Raw genomic sequence first — 25,346 nt, forward strand, 5'->3', positions numbered from 1 at the left:
AAAGAACTTAAGAAACAGTTCATTTTGGTACATATATAAGCTTGATACACATTATCATTTTTAGCTCGACTATTCGAAGAATAAGGAGAGCTATACTACTCACGCCGGCGTCTGCGTCGGCGTCACCCCTTGGTTAAGGTTTTGCGTGCAAGCACACATAGGTTAATATCTCATGAACTACTTGAGGTATTGCATAGAAACTTTATACAATGGTACTCAACCAGCCAACTTACTTAATTAACCAAGTTTGATAACTCTACTTTGCATTTAATGCCAATAATAGGCCTTTATTATTTGACTTAGAAATTCTGGTTAAGGTTTTGCGTGCAAGCACACATAGGTTAATATCTCAGCAACTACTTGAGGTATTGCATTGAGACTTTATACAATGGTACCTAACCATCCAACCTACTTAATTAACCAAGTTAGATAACTCTAGTTTGCATTTAATGCAAATAAAAGGCCTTTATTATTTGACTTAGAAATTCTGGTTAAGGTTTTGCGTGCAAGCACACATAGGTTAATATCTCAGCAACTGCTTAAGGTATTGTATTGAGACTTGATACAATGGTACTCAACCATCCAACCTACTTAATTTACCAGGTTAGATAACTCTAGTTTGCATTTAATGCATATTATTGCCCTTTATTATTCGACTCAGAAATTCTGGTTAAGGTTTCGCATGTAAGCATACATAGGTTAATATCTCAGCAACTACTGGATGAATTGCATTGAGACTCAACCATCCAATCTACTTAAATAACCAAGTAAGATAACTCTAGTTTGCATTATATTCAAATAATGGCCCCTTTTTTATTCAACGTAGAAATTCTGGTTAAGGTTTTGCATGTAACCACTTTTAAGTTAGATAACTGTGTTCTGCAAATAATTGCCCTTTATTATTACACTTAAAAATTCTAGTTAAAATTTTACATGTAACCACATTTATGTTAATATCTCCGCACATCATGTATTGCATTGAAATCTAATCTAACAGTGATCCATGCATGTTTTGCCAGAACTTTTCAATCCTTACACTGAAAAGCGGCGGAATAGTCGAGCGCGCTGTCTCTGTGACAGCTCTTGTTAAATATTAAAAGAAAGAAGCCAGTCCAATGTTTTTTCATTTCTCAAAGTGCTCAAGGTGGGCTATTGTGATCAGTCTATGTCCGGCGTCTGTTGTCCCTCGTCCGTCGTGCGGCATCAACAATTAGTTATTATCGACATCTTCTCCAAAACCCCTTGGACAATTTTAATGAAATTTCATAGGAATGATCTTTGCTTGGTGCTTTTTCAAAATTGTTCTAAGAAATTAATTCCATGTGAAACTCTGGTTGCCATGGCAACCTAAAGGAAAAGTGTCAACAATTGGTTATAAATATCATCTTCTCCTAAACCACTTGGACAATTTTAATGAAACTTCATAGGAATGATCCTTGGTTGGTGCTTTTTCAATTTTTTTCAAAGAAATGAATTCCATGCAGAACTCTGGTTGCCATGGCAACCTAAAGGAATAGTGTCTACAATTGGTTATAATCATCATCTTCTCCTAAACTGCTTGGACAATTTTAATGAAACTTCATTGGAGTGATTGGGCAGGGGCAGGGGTCAACCTACACCAGGTACATCGGGTACACCGTCGAGGGGGCGTGGCACTAGGGTGTGTTGTAGGGGACGCGGCCAAGGTGCTATACAGAGGAATACGTTAATTTCTGCATGGACAAATGCAGGAATACAGCCACCAAATGACATTCCCTTCACTGTGAATCCAGGAATTACACAAGATACTACTAATTTTCAGCCGGTTGATTATTTAGAACTGTTTTTGGACGAAGATCTTATAAATCATTTGTGCATTCAAACAAACTTATATGCCGAACATTATCAGGCGGTTACCAATCTCAAGCGATTTTCTAGAGTTCATGATTGGACTGATATCCGCAATGATGAAATGAAGCAGTTTCTAGGCCTAAAGGGAAGGGAGGTGCGCCATTACTGCCCAGACTGCCCTTCAAAACCAGCCCTGTGTTATTCGCCATGCTTCCGTGCTTACCACGCAAAATTTGTGTACTGGCAGTGAACTGTACAAACTTTGTGTACTGTAATTTGAGTTGATAACTGAGTTGAGAATTGCTAGAAAAGTAATTCATTCTGTATAGTGGTGTTTATTATAAAGCTATTCATAGGTTTCTGACAATATTTGCAGTGTTTTATTTTTCGGTCCCGATTTTACTCCTTTTTTGTTTAACTAAATTTTTGGTCTTTAATCCGAAATCACTATTATATATATATTTTATCAATTCTTTATTTGAACCTGATCGTGTCATAGTTTTTCACACCTTACTCAGGGCATTGGCTTGTGATGACAATGGAGCACAATTAGCGCTTTTTCAAGAATGACATTGAGCATGCGTATGTTACAAACATCAATGTCAGAAAATGAGCGATTCATTTCGGTGATGTAGTTTATAATTGCTGGTTAACCCAATCTGAATATCATTTGAAAATGTCAGATTCATACATGTGCTGTCATTTTGTATTAAATGTTTTATGTTGTTTTAAGAAGTATAATAACTAATTATTTGTCAATTATTAAACAATAAATCAACAAATATTTTTATATACGAAAGATAACTCAAACCTAGTGTATCGTATTGGTAGAGTGTAACCGACATTGCAACCTTCACGACTTAGTATTTCACGTCATCTATAATTCGCAAACGCTGTCATTTGCGGAAAATTGTTAATTCGAAACACTGCTATTCTGAAGTAATTAGTTGGGTCCCTACAACTTCAGATTAACGGTGTTCAACTGTAGTTTTGTCAGTGTGTAGGCAATTGAACAAAGTCCTGTCACTGTGCAGGCAATTGAACAAAGTCCTGTCACTGTGCAGGCAATTGAACAAAGTCCTGTCAGTGTGCAGGCAAATGAAAGAAGTCCTGTAAGTGTGCAGGTATCTGTACCAAGTGCTGTCAGTGTGCAGTCAATTATCAAGTCCTGTCAGTGTGGTGCGCAGGCAACTGAACAAAGTCCTGTCAGTGTGCAGGTGAGAATCAAATTCTGTCAGTGAGCAGTCAATCATCAAGTCCTGTCAGTGTGCAGGCAACTGAACAAAATCCTGTCAGTGTGCAGTCAATCACCAAGTCCTGTCAGTGTGCAGGAAACTGTGACAAGTCCTGCCAGTGTGCAGGCAACTGTGACAAGTCCTGTCAGTGATTATCCAGGCAACATGTTTGACCAGTATGTTTTTATGCCCCCGAAGGTCCGTGTGTCTGGCTCAATAACTCATGTCCGTGCTGTAACTTTCTCTTGTATGGACAGTTATTAACTTGCCACATGGTGCGACATACCAAGACGATGTGTCATGTGCAAGACCCATGTCCTTACCTCTAAGGTCAAGGTCACACTTGGTGATTATTCACAATGGAATGCTGCATATAAGTACATAGAGAATAAGTTGTCATGTCCGGGCTATAACTTTCTCTTGTATGGACATATTTTAAAATAACTTGCCACGTGTGTTTGACATACGAAGACGACGTGTCGCGTGCAAGACCTGTGTCCATCTCTCTAAGGTCAAGGTCACACTGAGGTGTTTATTCACAATGGAATGCAGCATATAAGGACATAGAGTATAGGTTGTCGTGTCCGGGCTGTAACTTTCTCTTGTATGGATAGATTTTTTAAATGACTTGCCACATGTATTTGACATACCAAGACGACATGTCGTTTTCAAGACCCATGTCCCTACCTCTAAGTGTTTATTCACAATGGAATGCTGGATATTAGGACATAAGAGTGTAGGCTGTCAAGTATGGGTGGTATTTTTTATGTTCAGAGGCAATTTAAAATAGTTTGCCATATGTATTAGACACATAAAGGCAAGATCAACTTTTTATGTACTTGTTCATAGGTCAATGTCACATTCGGGGGCATTTGTCACATACTGTGACAGCTCTTGTTCAATATTCTTTGAGAAACAAGCTATTTTGATAACAAAGGTTAAACTCTTTTTCTCAGGTGAGCGATTTAGGGCCATCATGGCCCTCTTGTTTCTCAAAAATGAGGACTAAATGGAACCCAGTGCACAAGAGCCATTTCTCTGGGTGCAGTGTATTTTGAGTTATTTTCCATTGTTTAAATACTTTGTTGTAAGGTGAAGTTGATTTTGTTCTTTAAATTAGGCGGGTGGCTGCCTATGTTATACTATATTTTCTACTTCCCTCCATAACTATTATGTATAAATGCAAAAAATAAATTTTACAGAAAATGTTTATTGTTTGTGTCAGAGCAGCATTTTTAAATTTTATTCCTAGGCCATATTAACTTAGTCACCCAACTTGTCTTTAACATACCTTCAAATTGTGTCCTCTGTGTTGGCCATTGTAAATAATTTCAAGTGAACATTTCTAAATGTATAAGAGAAAATTTGCGGAAATTAACCAAACACAAATAAGATTCCTGAGCAAAAAGCTTCCCTATGTTTTGGGAATAAGAAAATAAAAGATAAACAAAACTGATATATGATGTCAATATCTTTCTGTTTGAAATATTTAGTGTCAGTGTTTGATTCTTGAATATTTTAGAATAAAATATAACAGCAAACATCTTTTTAAACCAATCCTGCTGGTACATATTATATTTTTTCCATAATATATAGGTTACCCCATATGTTCATTGGTAATTTATTCCACTAACTTTGCTAAAATTCCAGGGCCCCAGCTGATTGTGCACTGTTATGGCGCAGATGTGTTTGGGCAGGAGGTGAATCGGGGATATGGAGTATGCCATATTCCAATCACTCCAGGAAAGTATGTCTCTTCTCTTTGCTTTTATGCTTTTGGCCATTTTTTTGTTATTGGTTTACAGATTTTTTTAAAAAAAATGTCTGATGGGTGGTGGGAAAAAAGAAAAGAAAGGAATCGAGACAAGTTATTAAACTTTTAACCATACATGTATAAATCATAGTGCTGATGGCAAAACCCAAAGGTCAAAATGTCAACAAACTGAAAAGACATGTTCAAAATCACATATGAATGTCATTTGAAAATGAATAGATGCTAAAATATTTTTTGTGAAACATGTTTGTAATGCCTCAATATTATAATAAATATTGATATATGTTAAAATGCTCATTTTGTCATACACAAATTGGGCTTGACTTTACAATTGATGTTCCCTCCTACCAATTTCAATTTTAAATTAATGTAATCATGATGTAACGATTTTGTTTACTTCACCCAGGAATGATGTCACATTTAATCAATATTTTTACAAAATTTCAGTTTAAGTGTCACTTTTTGTTGATGTTTAATTTAAGAGCATTCATGACTGCTACAGTTTTCCCTTCTGCAACACATTTGCCACATATTGGCCTAACAATGGAATAGGTCTATGTCGGACAGTCAATTGGCTCCTTTAATTGCTGGGCACTTTTTCTTCATTTACACAGAAAAAGCACATTGGTGCAAATTTCACACCTGCATTATAAAAATATTATTTAAAACTTTACTTTGCTCCCAAACTCAAATATTTTTTAAATGGAATAAGAAAATGTCTTAGTTTTAATCTTGAAATAAATTTATATTCAGCAATGCTCTTTTGAAGTGAAGTTATTTTTTCTGCATCTTAAGCAAAATTTAATTAAACCATAATTTTGATTACTTGAATAGTAGGTGGTCTCCATATATTTTCGACAATTAATGCGCCTTCGGACAAACACAGTTTTGTGGGAATAGGGTAGATCCACACGAATAGGTTTATTCTTCTTCAACATCAACCAGCATCTCCATGTGGTTCATGTTAAGGACAATGAACAACACAATTTATCCAACATTCAGAACAGAGACTGTGTATAAAGATTGAAACCTAGGCTACAAATTAAAGAACAGATTTATACATAGAAAGTAGTTAATAAATTAATTGCCACAAGACTTTAAAAGTTTTAAGTACATACACAATAAAAAAAAATGTCATGTTCCTGTGTTGTCAGTCTTATAATACAGGATCTACCTGCAAAATTCAGCTACACAACCAGTACATTCCTTGGCTTCACTTTATTTTAATCAAAGCATGACAGTGACCCTAGCCAGCAGACTATGGGTTCGAACCTGAGACATTTGAATCTGTATATAGTACTAGCGTTTTCCCAACTGCCGGCTTAGAATTGTCATAACTGTTAGAATTAGTATTCAAATATATATACCTTTGTTTATGTTTTTTTTTTTCATCTGGTTTCAAATTCAACTGATCATCCAAAGTAAAAAAAATATCAAAAGTAGATAACAATATCCGAGTTAATAATGAGTTCAAAGAATTAAACTATTATTATAAAAAACTGCTAAAATGAGTAGTGAGTGAATGTACCCTTCACTTGGCAATTAGTTGTAAATCTTCTGAACGGACATCAGGGTTGTGAAGGCATCAGTTGTAGATCCCTTTTCTTTGGCTTCACAAGCGTTAGACTCTTCAATTTTAAAAATTTGATACTTTAAACACTTTTAGGGAGTTATATATGGCTAGTGGATGCTGGGAATGCTCGGTTCTAGCTTGTTGCGTCATAATCGTGGGTTTGTGCACCTGAAGCCAATTAAATTATACTCATTTATAAAGCTCAATCCTAATTTCAAAGAAGTAGGGGTGCTACAAGTGGCATGTGGTCCAGTAATAACACACAATGACTATCAATCCTTTGGTCATTTGTTTCGAACTTTGCGAATAAAACAATATTGTTTTGACAGGTATTTTCAATTGAAGTTCTGTGTGATAAAGCTATACACTGGATCTGGCCAATCTTAAATACTTCGGTACAAGAAAACACTCGAACCACGAATGTGCATATATAGCATATTTAAACAACACAGGCTAGAATATTTTAACAATAACACTGGTTTATATGCATTTTCTTACCAATGATATAGACATCAGCTTTTATGAACAGGTTTCTGAAGTCGAGGCCATCATGGCATATCATTTCTGGTGATAATCTTCGTGCAATCTTTTTCATCAGTTGATGCCTAAATGTTATGCCTTATTTTGACTCACCTGATGCTGAGGCAATTTCATTTTCTACAATTTGTTGTCAGTTCTTTCAAAATTGTTTGAATGAAGGTGGTTTGTTGAAATTAAATTGAGAATGAATTTTATGTACGACCTCTGCTTCATTAAGGCCACCATTTTAAAAACAATTATAAAGCTGCACTATACTGTTACAAAGGAGCAATTAAATGGTTTTACAGTTTACAGGAGCAGAGAAACAATTTTTACGTCTGGGGGGGGGGAGCAGGATTTTTGATTTTTTTTTTTTTAGTTTTTGGGCGGCAGATCCTTTAGCCAATCAATTAAAAAAAGGCCTTATACTGACTTACATGTTTGGTAAATGGTAAAAGTTATACAGAATGTGTAGAAATTGCAAAAATCAAAGTATTGCAAAGGCCACACCAAATTGATGTTTTGTTCTGTGGATTTACCACTCCTATTTTTTGAAAATGTAAAAATTGTGCGCCCGCACCTACATTTTCATCCCCAACCAGATTTTTTCAGGTAATAGTTTTTCAAAAGTCTGAAAAATAATCAATTATAATTTTTCTACGCTAGATTGTGTATTATTGTAAAGGGAAGTTACCAATGTGTGGTGTTTTATACTGTATATCGATCAGTTTGGCATTGGTTCCAAACAATTCAATCAAAATGGCGGCTTCCGGTATAAACAATGTGGCTCGAATTTTGGAAATTAAATCTTATTTTTGACAATTAAAACATGTTTTGAGCATGCTTGAAGTCATTGTTTATTGTCTCATGCACTTCAAAGGAACATAAATTGAAGCAATAATTATGCAATAAAGCAGGTGTATCTGAGACTGGTAGCTTATATTGTGTTGTTATATAGAGACTCGATTTGGATGGAAATAGAAATGATAAACTAAGTATTATTTTATTCAAGTCATATTACAAGGGACCAAATTTTTACCTTGTTACAACAATGCTGGAGATGACAGCTCAACTTAACAGGAACATGAGTCATTGTTTGGTCCAAATTGATGAATCAAGCTCATCTTGACCTAATTCTGACAAAACAACAGTTTTGAACAAATATCTTTTCACCAATGGGATATAAACACTGGTCTGGATTGACCAAAACATTGGAAAGGCCACAACAAATTGATCATTTGTTCTACGAATTTTGTTAAAAAAAGTAGGAGCGAGCGAGCGAATAAAAAACACAAATATTTTTTTTAAAATTTAAGGCAAATCAGAGGTGAGCGAAGAGCGAAAAAATAAAAAAATATTAAAAAATGCATATTTCTTACCAAATTTATCATACAACTATGTTAAGAAATGCTTTTTAATTGCAAAAAAGGTTCTCAGTTATAAATGAAAAGGTTTTGATTGTATTACATGACAATCTGTCTCAATATTTAACAAATGGCAATAAGATCCTGTGCTTTACTATTAACTTTCATTGCATCAGCAATTTAAATGTGGATATTATTGTAAAGACAGCATTCCTCACAGTAACGTGTAATGATTTGAAGACCAAAAAGAACAACTATTGTATTCATTCCATAGTAATCTAACTTACTATCACAAAAAACATTTTACACAAGTAAGAGTAATTCATCATTTGAGCATTTCTAAATATTGGGTCAGGTCTAAATTTGATCCTCTTGAATCACACATAAAATTGTAGTGACATTTACATGGCACATGGGTGAAAGCTAGGGGAATTGAAAAACTGAAAATTTAGCAGGGGGTCAGGGGGGCGCCAGGGCCCCCTGTGGGTCCAGGGGGAAGCTCCTGAAAAAGCAGATTTTGAAAGGCCTGGACCTGCATTTTCTTAGTGTTTTAAGTGAACAATTTCTGAGTAAATCATTTATGATAGTTTTCTCTGTCCCAGTGTGCAATGAAACAAAAATTGCAGTTAAAAGTCAGGTTTCTTTACCAGGATTTGAATATGAGAAAAGTGCAGGACTGCTATGATACAGTAGGTAACTTTGAGATTCATTATCTCTCAAAAGGACCTAACATGTCATTAATTAAACAAGTTGATACAGTTTCAAATTAGTATTCATATCAAATTCATTTTCAAATAATTTTATCAAAACAGATTTCCAGAAGGAACCTCAATAGCTAAACAGTATGTACACATGAAATGCATATTCTAATTTTACCCTTTCAGTATACAATCTTGTCATTCTATAGAATCTTAAATAATACCAGCTTTAGAATGTCTCCAAACATATACAACATCATTTTTTCAGAAAGAAATATCAAGCATGTTATACTGCATATAATTTCAAAACAATGGAAGCTCTTTAGATAAGAGGTCATGAAAATAACAGCATTTGGACAAGTATAGATTGCAATCTCAACTTAAAGGTAATACTTGTGAAAAAATTATACCATGAATTTACATCTATAAAGCACTATTGAAAAACATAGCAACATTTCACATCACATCTGGTCACTTGGTATGTTTATAACTTTAGCTTGACTTAAATTTACAGTAGTTTAATTCTTTTCCATGCTTTCCCAGTTCCTGAACCACTATTGTCTCCTACACTGCGCTTTCTTTTCAATTTGTCTTTGCCACTCTTTGCCAGTCTCTGTGCTTGAAGTTTCATAAGCTTTGCCAAGCGCTAAATTTTTTCTTCAGAAGCTGTACTGAGACATTAAGCTTTTCCTGTTTCTTTTGGTCCATCATTTCCTTTTTGAGTTTCAAATGCTTTTGATAGCTGTCATATGCACTAATGCAACATTTTTTTATATTGGTGGTCACTTTCATTTCCGTTGCCTTTATTTTTTTCCTTTTTAGTGCGGTTTTGTTAATGGCCACTGCTTCATAATTCTCTAATATCAGCTTCGTCTGGTCCTTCTCTACTATGTCGTCCATAATGTTAAATGTTGACTCTATCAGAGGCCCACTGAAGATTGTAAGCAGTGATGTAACTAGCTTGGTCAACCGAGGGTACCTGGCCCGGTCAAATGTTTTCAAATTTGAAACTTTTGTCCAAAACTGTAAATCTACTCTCTGTTTTGCCTCAAATGCATCGGCCAGAGCTTTGACATTACTGTCAACAGAAAAACTATTTAGCTCCATGGCAAGTTCACCTTCAACTGCTTTGCTGATGACATTGGGCAGTGCTTGAGTCAGAGCTTTGAAACATACTGTTGTCAGATTGTGACCTGCCAGGGCTGGATCCAGCACAGACAACTGCCTCAGGGTTTTGTTTTTTAATGGCAGCTGCAGCAGCTTTTTGGCTGCCATAACAAATCCGGAACGCAGACTGTTGTAAAGGTCTGAAACCCAGTACTGATGGGCCTTGTTTATCCTGGCTTTGTTGAAATCAACATGGGCATACCTTCCCACTGACAGGTCTTTGTCTGCTTTTTGTATGTTGCGGTCAGTGACATCTTGCGCCACAATGGCAGACACTCATTCTGGTATGTGCTCTGGCCTTATAAACATACTGAGCATTTCCTTCGTGATACACATCATTCGATCATGCAGACTGTGAATCAGTGGACACTCTGTCTGGAACTGTTTCACATATCCCTGAAAATATTTTTGTAGTTTTTGTTAAAGCAAAGGTCCATATGTTTTTTGTAATAAGGTTAAACAGTAGATGTGTGTACATGTACATTCAGTTCAAATACTTTTGTAATCAATCATAGCTTATTTCAGAGAAAACCTTGTTTCTTGAAAGACTTGAAAGTATTGAAATCCAAACAACATAGGTTTCATACACTGCTAGAAATATTGAAAGGACAATAGCTCATCAATACCTGGAAAACAGACAGTAATCCTCTCAACAGGTTTAACTTGGTGATGGTCTCGGTTCTCTGAGTGAACAGAGCATCTAGAATTCGGTCCTTCCTGTCATTGCTGGTAGCTGACTTCGGTTGTTGTGACTGCGACATTTGCAGGAGTTCAATTGCTGCCTGGGCCGGTTCTGACACCTCATGCTGCTTGAAGATCTGCTCCATCAGACCACTAATGAAAATATGGTCACGTTATTTACTTTTGAATAATTTGAGTTTAAATTCCACATAAGTGGTAGTTTGTGAATACATATGTTTTATTCATATCATCAAAATTGTTTTATGCAATAGGCATTTAATTAACTTAAATGATTCGTTAAAAAACCCTCTGAAAGGTGCAATTAATAAATTTTCAATGTAATTAATTCATGGAATTAACAGTTATCTTAGGCCACACCAAATTGATATTTCGTTTTTATTTTTTTTGGGCTCCCGCACCTCCATTTTGATCGCCAAGCTGTTTTTTAGGTAATAATTTATTAAAAGGCTAAAAATAATCAAGTATAATTTTTCTACGCTAGTTTTCGTGTTTTTGTAAAGGGAAGTTACCGATGCGTAGTGTTTTTATACTGTATATCGATCGGTTTAGCATGGGTTTCAATAAATTCAATCAAAATGGCGGCTTCCGATATAAACAATGTGGCTCGAAGTTTGGAAATTAAATCTTATTTTTGACAATGAATATGTTTTGAGCATGCTTGAAGTCATTGTTGATCGTCTCATGCACTAAAGGATCATTATTTAAAGCAATCATTATGCAATAAAGCATGTGTAGCGATTATATTGCGTAATTAGTGACTCGTTTTGAATGGAAATCGGACAGGCCAACTTAACAGGAACATGAGTCATTGTTTGGTCCAAATTGATGTATCTGAATCTCATTTTTGATCAAAATCTGACAAAACAACGGTTTTGAACAAATATCTTTTCACAAATAGCGATATAAACACTGGTCTGGATATACTTCAACATAAGTAAGCCTAAGTTTATCACCTTATATTTTGTTTTTATTTGCAGCATAATCCGGGATTTTAATGCACTTGTCAATTGTAACCACTGCCGCGCCCACCCCTCGCCCTTGTCCAGGTTTATACCGGGGACAGCAGAGGCAATGGGCTGTGTTTTTACCTTTCAGGTGGCCCAGCAGTGCCTAGTAAATGTGGTTTTGTCTTCATATTGAAAATAGTCGGGAATGGGCCTCACATAGGTATTCGGGGTTGCGGGGCCATTTGGCAGGGATTTTACCAGCAGTGTGTCCCTGCAGGTCGGGTATTTTACCCGGGTTTTGAGAGACCGAAAGTCAAAGTCCCCGCTATTCCGGACTTAGGGGGGGAAGCATAAAAACATCTAAATAACCAAAAAAAGTACTCTGAAAAATACCCATGTTCTTTTTGTTTTAATAAGCACATGTCATTTCCTGTGATGATAAAATCAAAATTTAGTCTATGTTATATGGAGTCTGATGTTTGATGATGCCTGTGTAAGTGATCATTTTTTACAAATCCCAAATCAATCTTAAGTTATTTCTAAATACAGTTGCATATGATGTTAAACTGATTCAGGTAGATTTATATAAGTCGTTTCAAACTTTTTACTAAAAGCGGGGTTATTTATTATTATGAATGATCGTCATATTAAAGTATGTTTTAATTATATAAGAAATTATATTTATCAATTATAATGTTTGTACTAAACACGGATGAATAAATAGTATGTATTCCGACATTTTCCCAATGTCCATTAGAGGTTCAGTTCAAGATGGCATTAAAATGGGTTTAACGGCAATTATTTTGAACAATCTTTCTTATTTATATTGAATATAAGGAAAAATATATTTTTCGCCCTTCGCTCGCTTCGGTTTTTATGAAAACTGACAAAAACATTTTTTTATTTTTTTTTCGCTCGCTCGCTCCAATTTTTTTTGGCAAAAATCCGAGGAACTAAACATTAATTTGGTGTGGCCTTAACTACTTTAAAAAAAATGCATGTATACAAAAACTATCTAAGGTAGACTATTTAGAAGTTTAGCAGAAATAGAAAGCAATGATTATTAAAGAAAGAAATAAGCATGAAATAAACAGAAATGCATGGATGGAAAGATTATAAAATACATGTATACAGTGATATAAAAAACCAAAACCAAATACGGTATCTATTTAGTAATAGTGCTATTCTGCCATTATTAAAAGGCAATAAAGCTATAGAACTTTGTGACAAACTACCAATACATATATATTTTCTAGACATAAAAGCTTTACACCAGAACACTGTTGGACAACACCAAATATTCACCATAAATATTTAGCAAATGCCTAAAACAAGATAAAATATTACAAAAATTCAAATTCAATACTATTAATAATTCATAGAGCATTAACTTTCAAAACAATGTTTAAATATATAATAAATCTAAATCATTTTAAATAATTTCTAGTAGAACCACAGTCGAATCACATTCATAATCACCTGTAAAGAGTCTTTTCCTCATCAGAAAGGAAGCCAGCATAGTAGATCGACAGGTAGTCCAAGACCTCGACAGCTCTCAAAGACACATCAAGCATCTGTAGGAATCTGCTAGATATCGGACGGACGTATCAGATGTTTTGGCATTTATAAGTGACTGAATCTCATGGAAGATTTGTTTGACTTTCGGAGATTCCTCTATGTCATAATAGATATCTGAACACACACTAGTGGTATTGCTATCCACGTACTGCAGAAGCGTTTTAGCAACATTGTTGATCATGTGCACGGTATCTCCACTTATGTCCAAAAGGTTTGGGGTTTTTTTTCCTTATTTGACTCTCAACACCTCCTTTCACCCCCCTCATTGTATTACAATTGTCCATCAAGACACTGACAATTTGTTCCCATTTGATGTCATACTCCCCCAGTATGCTTTCAATCAAGTGAAGAATGTCTTGTGCTGTAGCCACATTTTGTATCCTGGAGCCTAAATGATCAATTACCTTCTCACCCTGCTCTTCATCATAATGTTGAACAATGACATTTAAGATTTTATCATTGTTATTGTTTGTGGCTTCATCCATGTTGAGGGACATCATCCTGTTTTTCAATTTGTTTTTCAGTTCGTCTTTGAATGATTTTGCCAAGCCATGTGTACTTATGTAGGTTGCACTTGTCCGCGAGATTGTTGTTTTGTCCAGGGCATTTTTATCTGCACTCAATCGTTTGGCAAAATTAAGTAAATCCTCAGCCAAGGAGAACGGCAGACAATGCTCACTGATGAATGCAGCTGTTATCACCCTCTGTTTAGCAATCCTGTCCTGCATTGATTCTGTACGGGGGTCCGTAGCCTTGGATAATCCCGGCAAAACCTTTGAATTGAAAGGAAAAAACAACATTAAGTAACCAAGATATTTTCCAAGCATTAACATTTTTTTAAAGATTGGGCAAAGGCTGTTATGAAAATAAGTCAGTTTCAACACTGCAGAGGTCTTACCTGGTTAGTAAGCACAGTCTCGAGATTTTTCTTATGAACCTTGTCACTCGCATGCTGCTTTACTGCTTTTTTTCCTGCAGACTTGTAGCTGATTGTTCTTCTGCAGGTGGAACAGAAACAAACCCCAGGGACATCTTGTTTCTTCAACCATTTTCCGAAATCATTGCCAGCTTCGTCTTTTTCATTTAACCATTCCCACCTCCATTTGTTCTTGATATTCTTTTCAGACACTTTTGTGTCAGTTCCTTTAGCAAGAAACTTCATTTCTTTGTCTTTGTCGTTTGTTTACAATTTGTCTGCCGTAAAGTATTCTTCAATTTCGAAAAATATTAATTCCCTTCATTTTGATGCGAGTTTTAATGTAACGAACCCTAACTGTAACAAAAGCGCACCTGTTACATTACTATGACGTAAATTTTCCATCTGTTTTCGGAAAATATTCGGCTTAAAGTTGAATAAGTTTGCCGGAATTGAACGAGTAGTTGCGATTGTTACGTCCCCTGACCGAATGGTTCAATTACAGGCAGAGCTCGTAATAATTGTAATAAATCAAAGTGCTGAAAGCACTGATGGACTAGGGCTTCATTCGTGTCAACATTGTTGACAACCATGTTCTAAGCATTGAAACAATTGGATCACATCACAAGGGGTCACTGTTTAATGGGCTAGCTTAAACTTTAGACTAAAACTGCTTGCAAGCTGCAAAGGAAATTTGAAAAATCTAGTTAAGTGCGTGTAGAGTGAGGGAGCGGATGGCGGGGGGGGGTGTTGGGCTTAAGCGTTAAATCAGAGGAAGTCATAGTTCTTTTGAATTTCTCAAAGTCGTTAAATCAGACTTGTACAAATTAATTTACGTGGTTGGCACACATACTTCCTTAACCCATTTCATTCGGGATACACCTTTTGGTGTAGTTACCCTTTACATGCGGGATACACCAAAAGGTGTAGTTTTTGACGTACTGAACTTTCACTTTATTTACTTTCGTTTTGACTGTATTGTTTCCGGTTTATACGTTTTCCGGAATGACCGGATGTTATGCGCAGATAGATGCGCAGAAAATTTTAATGAAGAAATAATGTTAAAACTCAAAAATCGAGTTAAATTTAAGCTTTTTATTGCGATTTTGATGCAAATTTTGGTTGAAATGGATAGGACTCTCGACCACAGTGACGATAGTGATATTGGGATGGTTATAATGACGAAGTTTATGTGAATTTGTTTGATACAAACAGAAGACATATTAAAACATCGATAGAAATCACAAACTATGACATTTGCATTATTTGGTGGAGTTTTTATGACGATCTTGAGGAGTTCTAGAATGATTGAATGACAAAGAGGATCACCCCAAGGTTTCCAAGTGGGAATACAAAGAATGGTGGTCCTAAAGAACAATATGACCCAAGAAAGCCAGGATATTGCATTACTGTCATTTATCAATAAAACTGTTATGGGGGCAAGACTTCTTGACCTTACTGGTCGAGGATTCAAACTGCTATTCCAACCAACATCGCGATGAACATCCACCCGCCCGATTTGCTCCGAAGTGGACATGGGATGATATAAACTGTTATAACTTTTTATAGATTTGAAATATATGCATAATTCTTTCTGCATTTTAAAGACAGATTAATTTAGAAACTTTCATACATTGGATTATGTGACATTTGAAAAAAATTATGTGTGCTTTTTTTGCTTTCAATTTGTGCATATTTATTTTTTGGTGTTTTTTTTTTTCATCATCACCTGGTTAACTTGCAAAAAATAATTTATTTAAAATCATTTGCTAATAAAACTTACATAAACTTGTTCATATTTTTATTTCCTTTCCAAATATGTAATCTTTATTGGGTCTTGTACCAATAATAAAGAAGTTATTAGTGTTTATACAACACAATGGTCATAAAAAGGCAGATGGCTTATCAGTTATTGGAAAATGCCCAGATATTCAAGGTATCATATCTAACTGGGTCTCAGAATGAAATGGGTTAATTTGTTCAAATCCTTTTATATCAAAGGACTGTTATTTGCAGTTTCAGAGAAGATTTTCAATGATGTAATTATATTCTATATAGAAAATCTGTCACCTCTTTTTCAGGGGAGCTTTAAACCATAGGGCCATACTTTGAACAATCTTTGTAAAAGACATCTACATTGTACATCCTACTGCATACACAGTGCTATTAGCCTAATTAGAGGGGAGTTTTTATTTAAAAAGTGAAGAATTATTTTGTCCCTCTTATTTTGTGCTTGGTATTCAATTCATATAACATGTTACCATGATAACTTAGTGCTGTTGATAAATATTAGGCACTGCCTTCTGTCTAATGCTATTCATTTTACTGCTGCAGACTTTTGTACATAGCAAAGCAAGTTGAGTAGACTAAGATGAGATGAATATCGTTTTTTAAAATTTGAAATATTGAAACGTCTTTTAAATACTTTGACCATCAAATTTCATAACATGGTGTCAGCAGTTCATCACACTGCTAGTGAGAATGGAATACCAAACATTTATTTTTCTTTATTATATACCCTGATCATCAATCCACATGCAATACATACCACAAAATACTTTAACCCATATTCCGCTCCAGATACGGCCATATCGATACCACTCTTGTGACGTCACGTCATAACAAGTATGTTGCGCAATATTAAATTGACATTATTAAACCAGTGAGTGCATCCTTACAATAAATTTATTATGCAAAGATGTGGCTTCTAAGTGATCTAATCAGTGATGTATATAATGAAAGAGTTATTAGTACTGTGTTTTGATCCGGATATGGCAGAATGTCATATTTGATTCTGGTAGTTTTTTGTAGATTTTGATTTTACTCGGCTTGTGCCTTGTGAAATCCGAATCTGCAAAAATCTACTTGAGTTGAATACAACCTCCTGGATCAAAACGCAGTACTTATAACCCTATTATGTACAAAACCTCTTACCCTGTGGACAGAGCATCTTTAACCCACAGGGCCATTGTAACTTTGAACAATCATTGTAAAAGACAACTACATGTCAGACTACATACAAGATGCTTAAGGAAGTAGTTTGGAAGAATTAAGAACTATTTTCTTCGTCTTAATTTGTATGCATTAGATAACTCAATAAATGCAGCAGTTGGCCATTCTTGTATTGTCCTCTGTCACTGTCCTGATAGCTCCCTATCTCAATAGATGCAAAAGGTTGTAGGTTCATGATTCTGCTGGTCCAATATGTCATACAGAAAGAAGATGTTGAATGTAGAATCAAGAAGCTTTCTTTTCAGGCACTCCAAATTGAATAGTACTGTAACATTTGGAGTGCCAACAATTTGTCTAAAAAGTTTCATTTTTTGTATATCAAAGAACATTTGTGTGTATAATTTTGATGAAATTTTGTGATTCATTTAATTTCATTCTTGTTTCATTTAGTGTTCAATCCCATTAGCTTTCTTGTTCACATTTAAGTGCAAGAAAAGTCACTTAATTATGATCTGAATAAATTCATTATAATGTAAGGTCACATAAAGGATATATTGTGCTTTTTAAAAATAACATTTTTTCATCTGTTTAAAATTATGTCAAATGTAGTGCATTGAAATTTTATTATGAGTTTAAAGCTGCACTCTCATTTTGACAACTTTTTTTAATTTTTTTGTCTTGGAACGAGTCATTTTTGCGAAAATCCATGGAAACCAGTTATATAAGACTGCTGACCAAAATTTAGATGGCAGATTTTTATATTAAAGTTAAAATATGATGTTTTAAGCATTATTCTTAAACTGTTAGTAACGGTTTAAGCCATAAAACATTATTTTCGAACGGAAATATGACAAACTACGAGCTGATTGTTTGTCAGCAATCTGATATCATTGGTTTGAAGATGTTAACGCAAAAAAATGCTCTTTCCAAGACCAAAAAAAAAGTTGTAAAAACGGTAAATCTGAGAGAGTGTAGCTTTAAACTATGACAGGAATAATTCAAGGGAATGAATTTTTGTGATTTCTAGCATTAAAATTGTCTGAATCGCATGAAAATTTATAAATTATGTAAGGTATTCTGACATTGGTCACACTTTTTGAACTTTGTGCTGTCTTCTTTTTGTTTGTCTCAAATTAATACAGCATTGGTTCACTTGGTGTTTATGAAAGAGACTGTACACCAGTTTGGCACCAAAAAGTTTTTTTTTCCTGTAACGAATCTAAGGACACTTTTTTAATAAAATATTTTACTCTTTGATATCGTTATTGTAAATAAAATACCAAAATGAAATAAAAAGTGTCGTATCCACTATGCTATGAAGACTTACTTTTACTGGGTGGAATTTTCCAGATGTATACCTAACTTGCTAATATCATGTAATAACATCAACGGCAGATCACGCATAAGGAATGAATTCTAATCGGTAGACATACCTAGTCATCTGTTTTTAATGGAAAAACACGAACTAACTGCTATTAATAAATCATTTGTAAACTATGGGGATCATCAGTAAGTTTCAATGCATTAATTGTACACATCGATACCAAGTTTATGTCAATTTTCTACAATTAAATTTTGGCTTTTTCATCATTAACTGAGTACAGCCCCTTTAAACTGTACCTTATAATGTCTGTGACTTATCAAATATTTAATAATAATGGTCTACAACCAAGATTTGTTTTAATTATCCAGGTTTCAAACTGCATTGTGTATGCGATTGGAAAGGTAATCTTGAAAGCTCACTTAGTATAATTTTTACAAATAACATTCACCCTGCAAGGTACTCATATTTGGATGATACATAAAGATTTGCACAGTCAATTATGTATACTTGCATTTATTGATAATGGATATCTTTGATTTAGATTTCAAAGTATAACTTCTATAAATAAATATATATTCTTAACTTTATCTGAATACACAAGCTAATGCATCATTCAATTGTAACCATGCCCCCCCCCCCCGGGTCCCGGAATAGCGGGGACTTTTACTTTCGGTCCAGCCAACCCCAGCTAAAATCCCCCCCGGGTCCCGGAATAGCGGGGACTTTTACTTTCGGTCCAGCCAACCCCAGCTAAAATCCCCGCCCAGTGGAGATAATCTGATGGTAAAGTCCCCACCAAATGCCCCACACCCAAGGGACATTAGGTTAAGCCCCATCTGTATTTTCTGGGAAGACCTGGCACTGTGGGGCCACCTGTAAGGTAACAACATGGCCCATTTCGCCGGCTATCCCCGGTATACCCCCGGATGTGGGAGCCGTGGTTACAATTGACTGGTGCATAATGATCCATAGTGATCCAAATTCATGCCAAGATGATTTCTGGTCTGACATCGCGAGGTTAGTTATTCTTAAGCATAAAAAAGCCTGGACAGCATTTGAGAAAGACTGTTGTGAGGTTAAATCTTCATTACTTTACTATTCCACAACCTTGGTTGATACGTAAGGGAACTTTATTGAATATTTTGATTTTTAATTTTGTTCCCTAAACGCCACAAGTCAACTGATTAATTAATACAAATTCAATTCTATCTCCACAATATTCAGCACTGCATTGTTAAATAAAACTCAAAGGTTACACTTGTAAATTATTTAACCAAATACCTTTCCCTCAAATATTTCACAAAATTATATTGACCTATCAACAACAATGCATCACCATACTGTATCTCTGACTGATTTTTGATATTCATTCTTGGCTATATAACAAAAAGTGAGCACAAAGCGTCTTTAGAAAAAGAACTTGTAAAGTATGCACCAGTCAATTGAAACCGCGGTAGATTTGACAAAGCAAGAAGCAATCATAACGCAATATCTATTCAAATAATTTTATCTGTTGAACTTAGATAAAGATAACATTAAAGTTGTATCCCTGCACCAAAAAAATGAATGAACATCGAAACGTAAACAAAGCATGTACTATCCACTCTAAGCGCATCATTCAATCACGTGACACAATGATGAAGCCAAGTGAATTTACAGTCGAAGAGAGATAATCCTGTAATAATGCAGTAAGTTAATCAGGTTTCTCTCCCTTGCCTTTGTAAAGAAGAAGCGGGAAATCCAAGTCGTGCACATCTGAAGTCTACAGAGATGTTTGTTTTACTTTGTTTTAGAAAACTTGATTGTTTCACTTGGAATCTGATGTTCTGATGGTTAGTATTGATTTGCATTTGTAGTCTTTTGTGTTTGTTTTGGGTTAGCAATGGATTGAAATGATCATTATTTCATTCAGCTGCATTTATTTAGTTTTGTCATGTATTTTTACGACATCAGCAGATTTTGTATTTAAACTGAGAATGGCAGTTCCGTGATTTTCTTTTAGCCTCTTTCCATATACTAATATATATGGGTTTGGTTACAGATGATAACATGCATGGATAACAGAAGTCACCATGGGAGTACGAGGGAGTAGGAGTGTTTGATTCCATAAATCAGTAAGTTCCATGGCAATGATTTGTTTTATGATGTACTGTGTTGTTGTTGTTGTAATCGCTTGTATTATATGTGTGTTTTATATGCTTTAGCCATTTAATAATATAATCTGCCACTGCACACGATTAAATAATATAAGATATTAGACTGTTTACGATGTTAACTTATAAACATGTTATTATTCATTATCTTATGTTTGTTTATATTTATATTTTCAGGACGCTCCGATATTATATCTACATTCGATAATGTTGAATATAGAGATATTGAGGAACACTGTGTTTGTTGTTTGAACTATTAAACTGCTACATATGGTAACCTGGACATATAGAGCCACCCTCGCTTAGGAATTACATATTATGTATTCTCATCTTAAGGTACATGAACACGTTTCTCCGAAAAATATGAATGTGGGCCGATTTTAATGAAACTTGGAACAAACAATCGTCAATGACTCAACTTTAACGAGGTGTATTTTTTTTTTTTAAATCCCGTTGTTTGTTGATTTACAGCGCCACCTAGCGGACATGTGCTATTTGGCGCAAACGTTGCTGAAACCGTAAAAAAATATAATTTTACGGCTTTTTTATAAAAAAAAAATCAGAATATAATGTATTGTATGCTAAATAAATAATCTTCTAATTTTAGTACTAATATTTAAGAAGAAAATTATTAATTTTAAGTTTTATGACGAAAAGTCTTTTATAAGGAATCGCCAAAAATAGATACCCATCGGTGAATGTGACATATTTATTTCGAAAACGAACTCGGGTAGGGTATGTTTTTATTATTTCATAGGAATTGGAATAGAATAATGAATATAATTATGTAAAAACAAAAAAAAATGACGCTGAGGTAAATTGCTGAAAGATATAAGTATTATAAGAAAATTAATAGAGTTAGCGTGATTTCAACGCCACAGTCAACGTCAATATAAAACACTTCAAGTTAGTGACGCCATGGGTTTGTTTGATGCATGAGAATAGTTGTGGAGTGAAACGTTATATTCGTCCATGAATGATGGCATCTGTATCTTTTTATTGTTTAATCTAATATTTGCCAGTATCATAACTAAGTAGAATATCAGAAAATAGTAAGAAAAATTGTAAGAAAATCAAATTCTTGCTACCTGAAAACTATCTACAGAATTGAAACAATAATTTATGGCTTGTATGGAATGGTTCATCAAAAGCGATGGAACCCTTTCTACCAGTTTACAGGAAGTGAAACAAAAGGGGTTGAACATCGAACGGTTAACAATGAACGGGGATTCAACCACTTTTACTCGCGTCAAGCGGTCTTTATTTCAAGATCTTAAAAAATCAAATGATAAAAATCATATTGTCAAAAATTTCGGAAATTATATAAGCTGAAATCAAAACACAAATTATTATCAAACAATAACAGTGCCCATATTCAGAAATGCTTTTCCTGTGGAATAAGTCAAAATAAGGGCAACACACATGGAATAAAGACCAGTTTAAACGCCCTGTCCGCCCACATGCTCACATACTGCAGGGTACTGAATTGAAAAAAGATTTCCAGAACGTGATGCACGGGTACGCACTATAAATGTCTTACATATTTTACACGTACTGTCCATTTTTGTAGCAAGGGTCATAGTTATAATGAAAATTAGTTTCGTAAAACGAAGTTTATTTAAACATGAAATGTTTTATGTTAATTTTAGCCATCAAGACTCGTGAAAAAAGATTAATATTTTGAATTGACAGTATTTAATCTAATAATTAAAGTGACTCGCTCAAATATTGTCTTTGAAGACCACAGTTTTCAGTAGCGTTAATAACGCGATTGAAGAATTCTAACGACTGTGGTGTTGCGTGATTGACGCTTGGTCACGTGATGTTATCAATGTATTCTTAACAGGTCAACATATCCACCATTTGTTAAGGTTCCGGTGGCCGTGTGGACTAAGCGTATGTTTTCTATTTTCTTCTTGACTAATCTGGCGTGGGTTCGAACCCCACTAAACCAAAATACTGTGAAATCATTAATGTTCGTGGGCATGAAATTTCGTGGTTTGCCGAAAAAAAACAATTTCGTGGGTACTTGAATTCGTGGATTTTCATTTTTGAAAAAAAAAATCGAAGATGCTATCGTCCTAGATCGTCTGCATAATATCCACGCGCTGGCCCGTGATTTCCCTCTTCTACGTCACTCGGTTTATGACACTCGCTAATGTGGTACGACATGCCAATTAGTGCATATACCCATGTCACTTATCGATTTAATTGGGACTAAAGGTAATAAAAGAAGATGTACCCTGATCATAAATACAGATAGGGGAAGCCATTGAATGCCAATTAAGAATTTTGCAAACTGTGAAAACACCGAAAAGGTGCGTATATTGTCACGTTCGGTGCTTAGTAACCTTCAATATACTAGTAATCGATTTATTATTTTATTAAATAAAAAAATCGAGTATGGACACTCATCACGCACATCTTGTAAACTTGGAGATTTTCATTAACAGCACACGTTTAAACACGTGCTTATAACTGTCATTTGCTGCATAAAACACATTTAATTGATTTGGTTGATTATTTGTTAAAGGCAGTTATAATATATTAACAGAATAATGATCGTAAGTTATACAGTGAGACAGGTTTTAACACTGTATACTGCGACCTCTGTAAAGAGTATACTAGAGTATGTACGTAACAAGGCAATTGAAAAAGTGAATAAAGGGTTTATATTTCGTGGGATCTTGAATTCGTGGATCACCCAATCCACGAAAACCACGAACATTAATGCCCCACGAACATTAATGATTTCACAGTACTTGTTTATGCTATAAATGTATTTTTTCTGCAATATCGATATCATAGAGTAAAATAATGATAACAAAAGTGTTTTCAGATGCTATACCGGGAAAACTAACTTTTTGTCGAATAAAAATGAGCGAGTCACTTAAAGTCGCATTGATGACTAAATATCAAATTACAATATGCCTGCAATGATTAAATTTTCAGGTACACAAATGAGTGTATGCTGGAAAATCTAGCCCATTTGCAAAGTACTAACGCAAACGAGAACATGAATTACATGGTTGCAAGGAATGCGCCAAAATATGTCACGTATTTAGAGTCAGAGAGCCTCGACTTCCGGGTGTCCGTTGCGGTAGCGGAGAAAAACGGTTATAATAACTGTATTGGCACTTCCCGCCCCTTAATCCCACCATGTCAACATGTTGTAAAGATGATGCAAATAATTACAACACAATCGCTGATTCAAGTGGCGGGGGGGGGGGCACCCGTCGCCCCCCTTTCCCCAGCTCAAACTTTTATGTCAATATTGGAGGGAACAAGAAATGACATGTTCAAGAGGTAATACCACAAAACACCACTGCCACACATAAAACAAAACAAAGTCGATTATGAGAGAGGGGCGCAATTCAAAAGATTACACCCCCAGTTACGACACCTCTTACGTGTAATCCTGGAGCCGCCCCTGCAACATTTCAAAATAATTTCAGCAAAACTGCATGGATGTTAGAAGCAGTCTGTAATTTATACCGCAATTTTTGTCTTAGCTTGCAAATTAAATAAAATTTTATCTATTTTAAAGCATGCAAACATGCCCGCTCTTCTAAAACAATGATATATTTGCTGTTTTTATTCATAAATTATCAATTTGAAGCAATTTCAACATTTATTTTAAAAAGTCGATGAAGCGATTCAGCGGCCTAGCTGACTTCACGCCGCTATACCGCTAGCTTTACGCTGCTAGGCCGCTAGGCCGCTAACTTCACGCCGCTAGGCCGCTAACTTCACGTACATCATTATAAGCCGTGCTTTCGTTTAATCCGTTTTATTATATCCCCGATCGTGTGTACAATAGGATAATATATGATGCTGATATCTTGATGTTTGATGTTTTTGTTGTATAAAATGTATGTAAACTAATACATTTGATATGAATGTGAGAATAATAGGCTCAAACAATACTGAAATATTTAATCTCATTTCTACAATGAAATTAATTTCAATTCAAGCGCCAGATTTGTTTTGTGACGTTCTCGTTTTTTAGCGAGAATAATATTAATTTAACTAAGAATCGATCATGGCTTATGATTTTATCCCAGTTTTAATAGGTTCATACAAGCCGTAAACTAGTGTTTCAATTCTGTAGATATTTTTCAGGTAACAAGAATTTGATAATCTTACTATTTTCTGATATTCTACTTAGTTCTGATACTGGCAAATATTACCTTAAACAATAAAAAGATACATATTCCATCATTTATGGACGAATATAACGTTTCACTCCTCAACTATTCTCATGCATCAAACAAACCCATGCCGTCACTTACTTGAGGTGTTTTATATTGACGTTGACTGTGGCGTAGAAATCACGCTAACTCTATCGATTTTCTTATAATACTTATATCTTTCAGCAATTTACCTCACCTTCATTTTTTTTTTTTTTTACATAATTATATTCATTATTCTATTCCATTTCCTATGAAATAATAAAAACATACCCTACCCGAGTTCGTTTTCGAAATAAATATGTCACATTCGCCGATGGGTATCTATTTTTGGCGATTCCTTATAAAAGGCTTTTCGTCATAAAACTTAAAATTAATAATATTCAGCATACAATACATTATACTCCGATTTTTTTTTATAAAA

General features: G+C 34.8%; 1 protein-coding gene across 1 annotated transcript in view; it reads left to right on the plus strand.

Annotated features, from left to right (window-relative positions):
• Positions 1 to 25,346, plus strand: part of LOC128211458 (B9 domain-containing protein 1-like) — a 138,974-nt gene that overhangs the window by 37,434 nt on the left and 76,194 nt on the right. The window contains exon 4 of the mRNA XM_052916276.1: positions 4,716 to 4,812. Coding sequence (XP_052772236.1) covers positions 4,716 to 4,812 — 97 coding nt within the window. The remainder of the gene's footprint in view (positions 1 to 4,715; positions 4,813 to 25,346) is intronic.

The sequence above is a fragment of the Mya arenaria genome, chromosome 2 (assembly GCF_026914265.1).
Source record: "Mya arenaria isolate MELC-2E11 chromosome 2, ASM2691426v1".
Classification (NCBI taxonomy): domain Eukaryota; kingdom Metazoa; phylum Mollusca; class Bivalvia; order Myida; family Myidae; genus Mya; species Mya arenaria.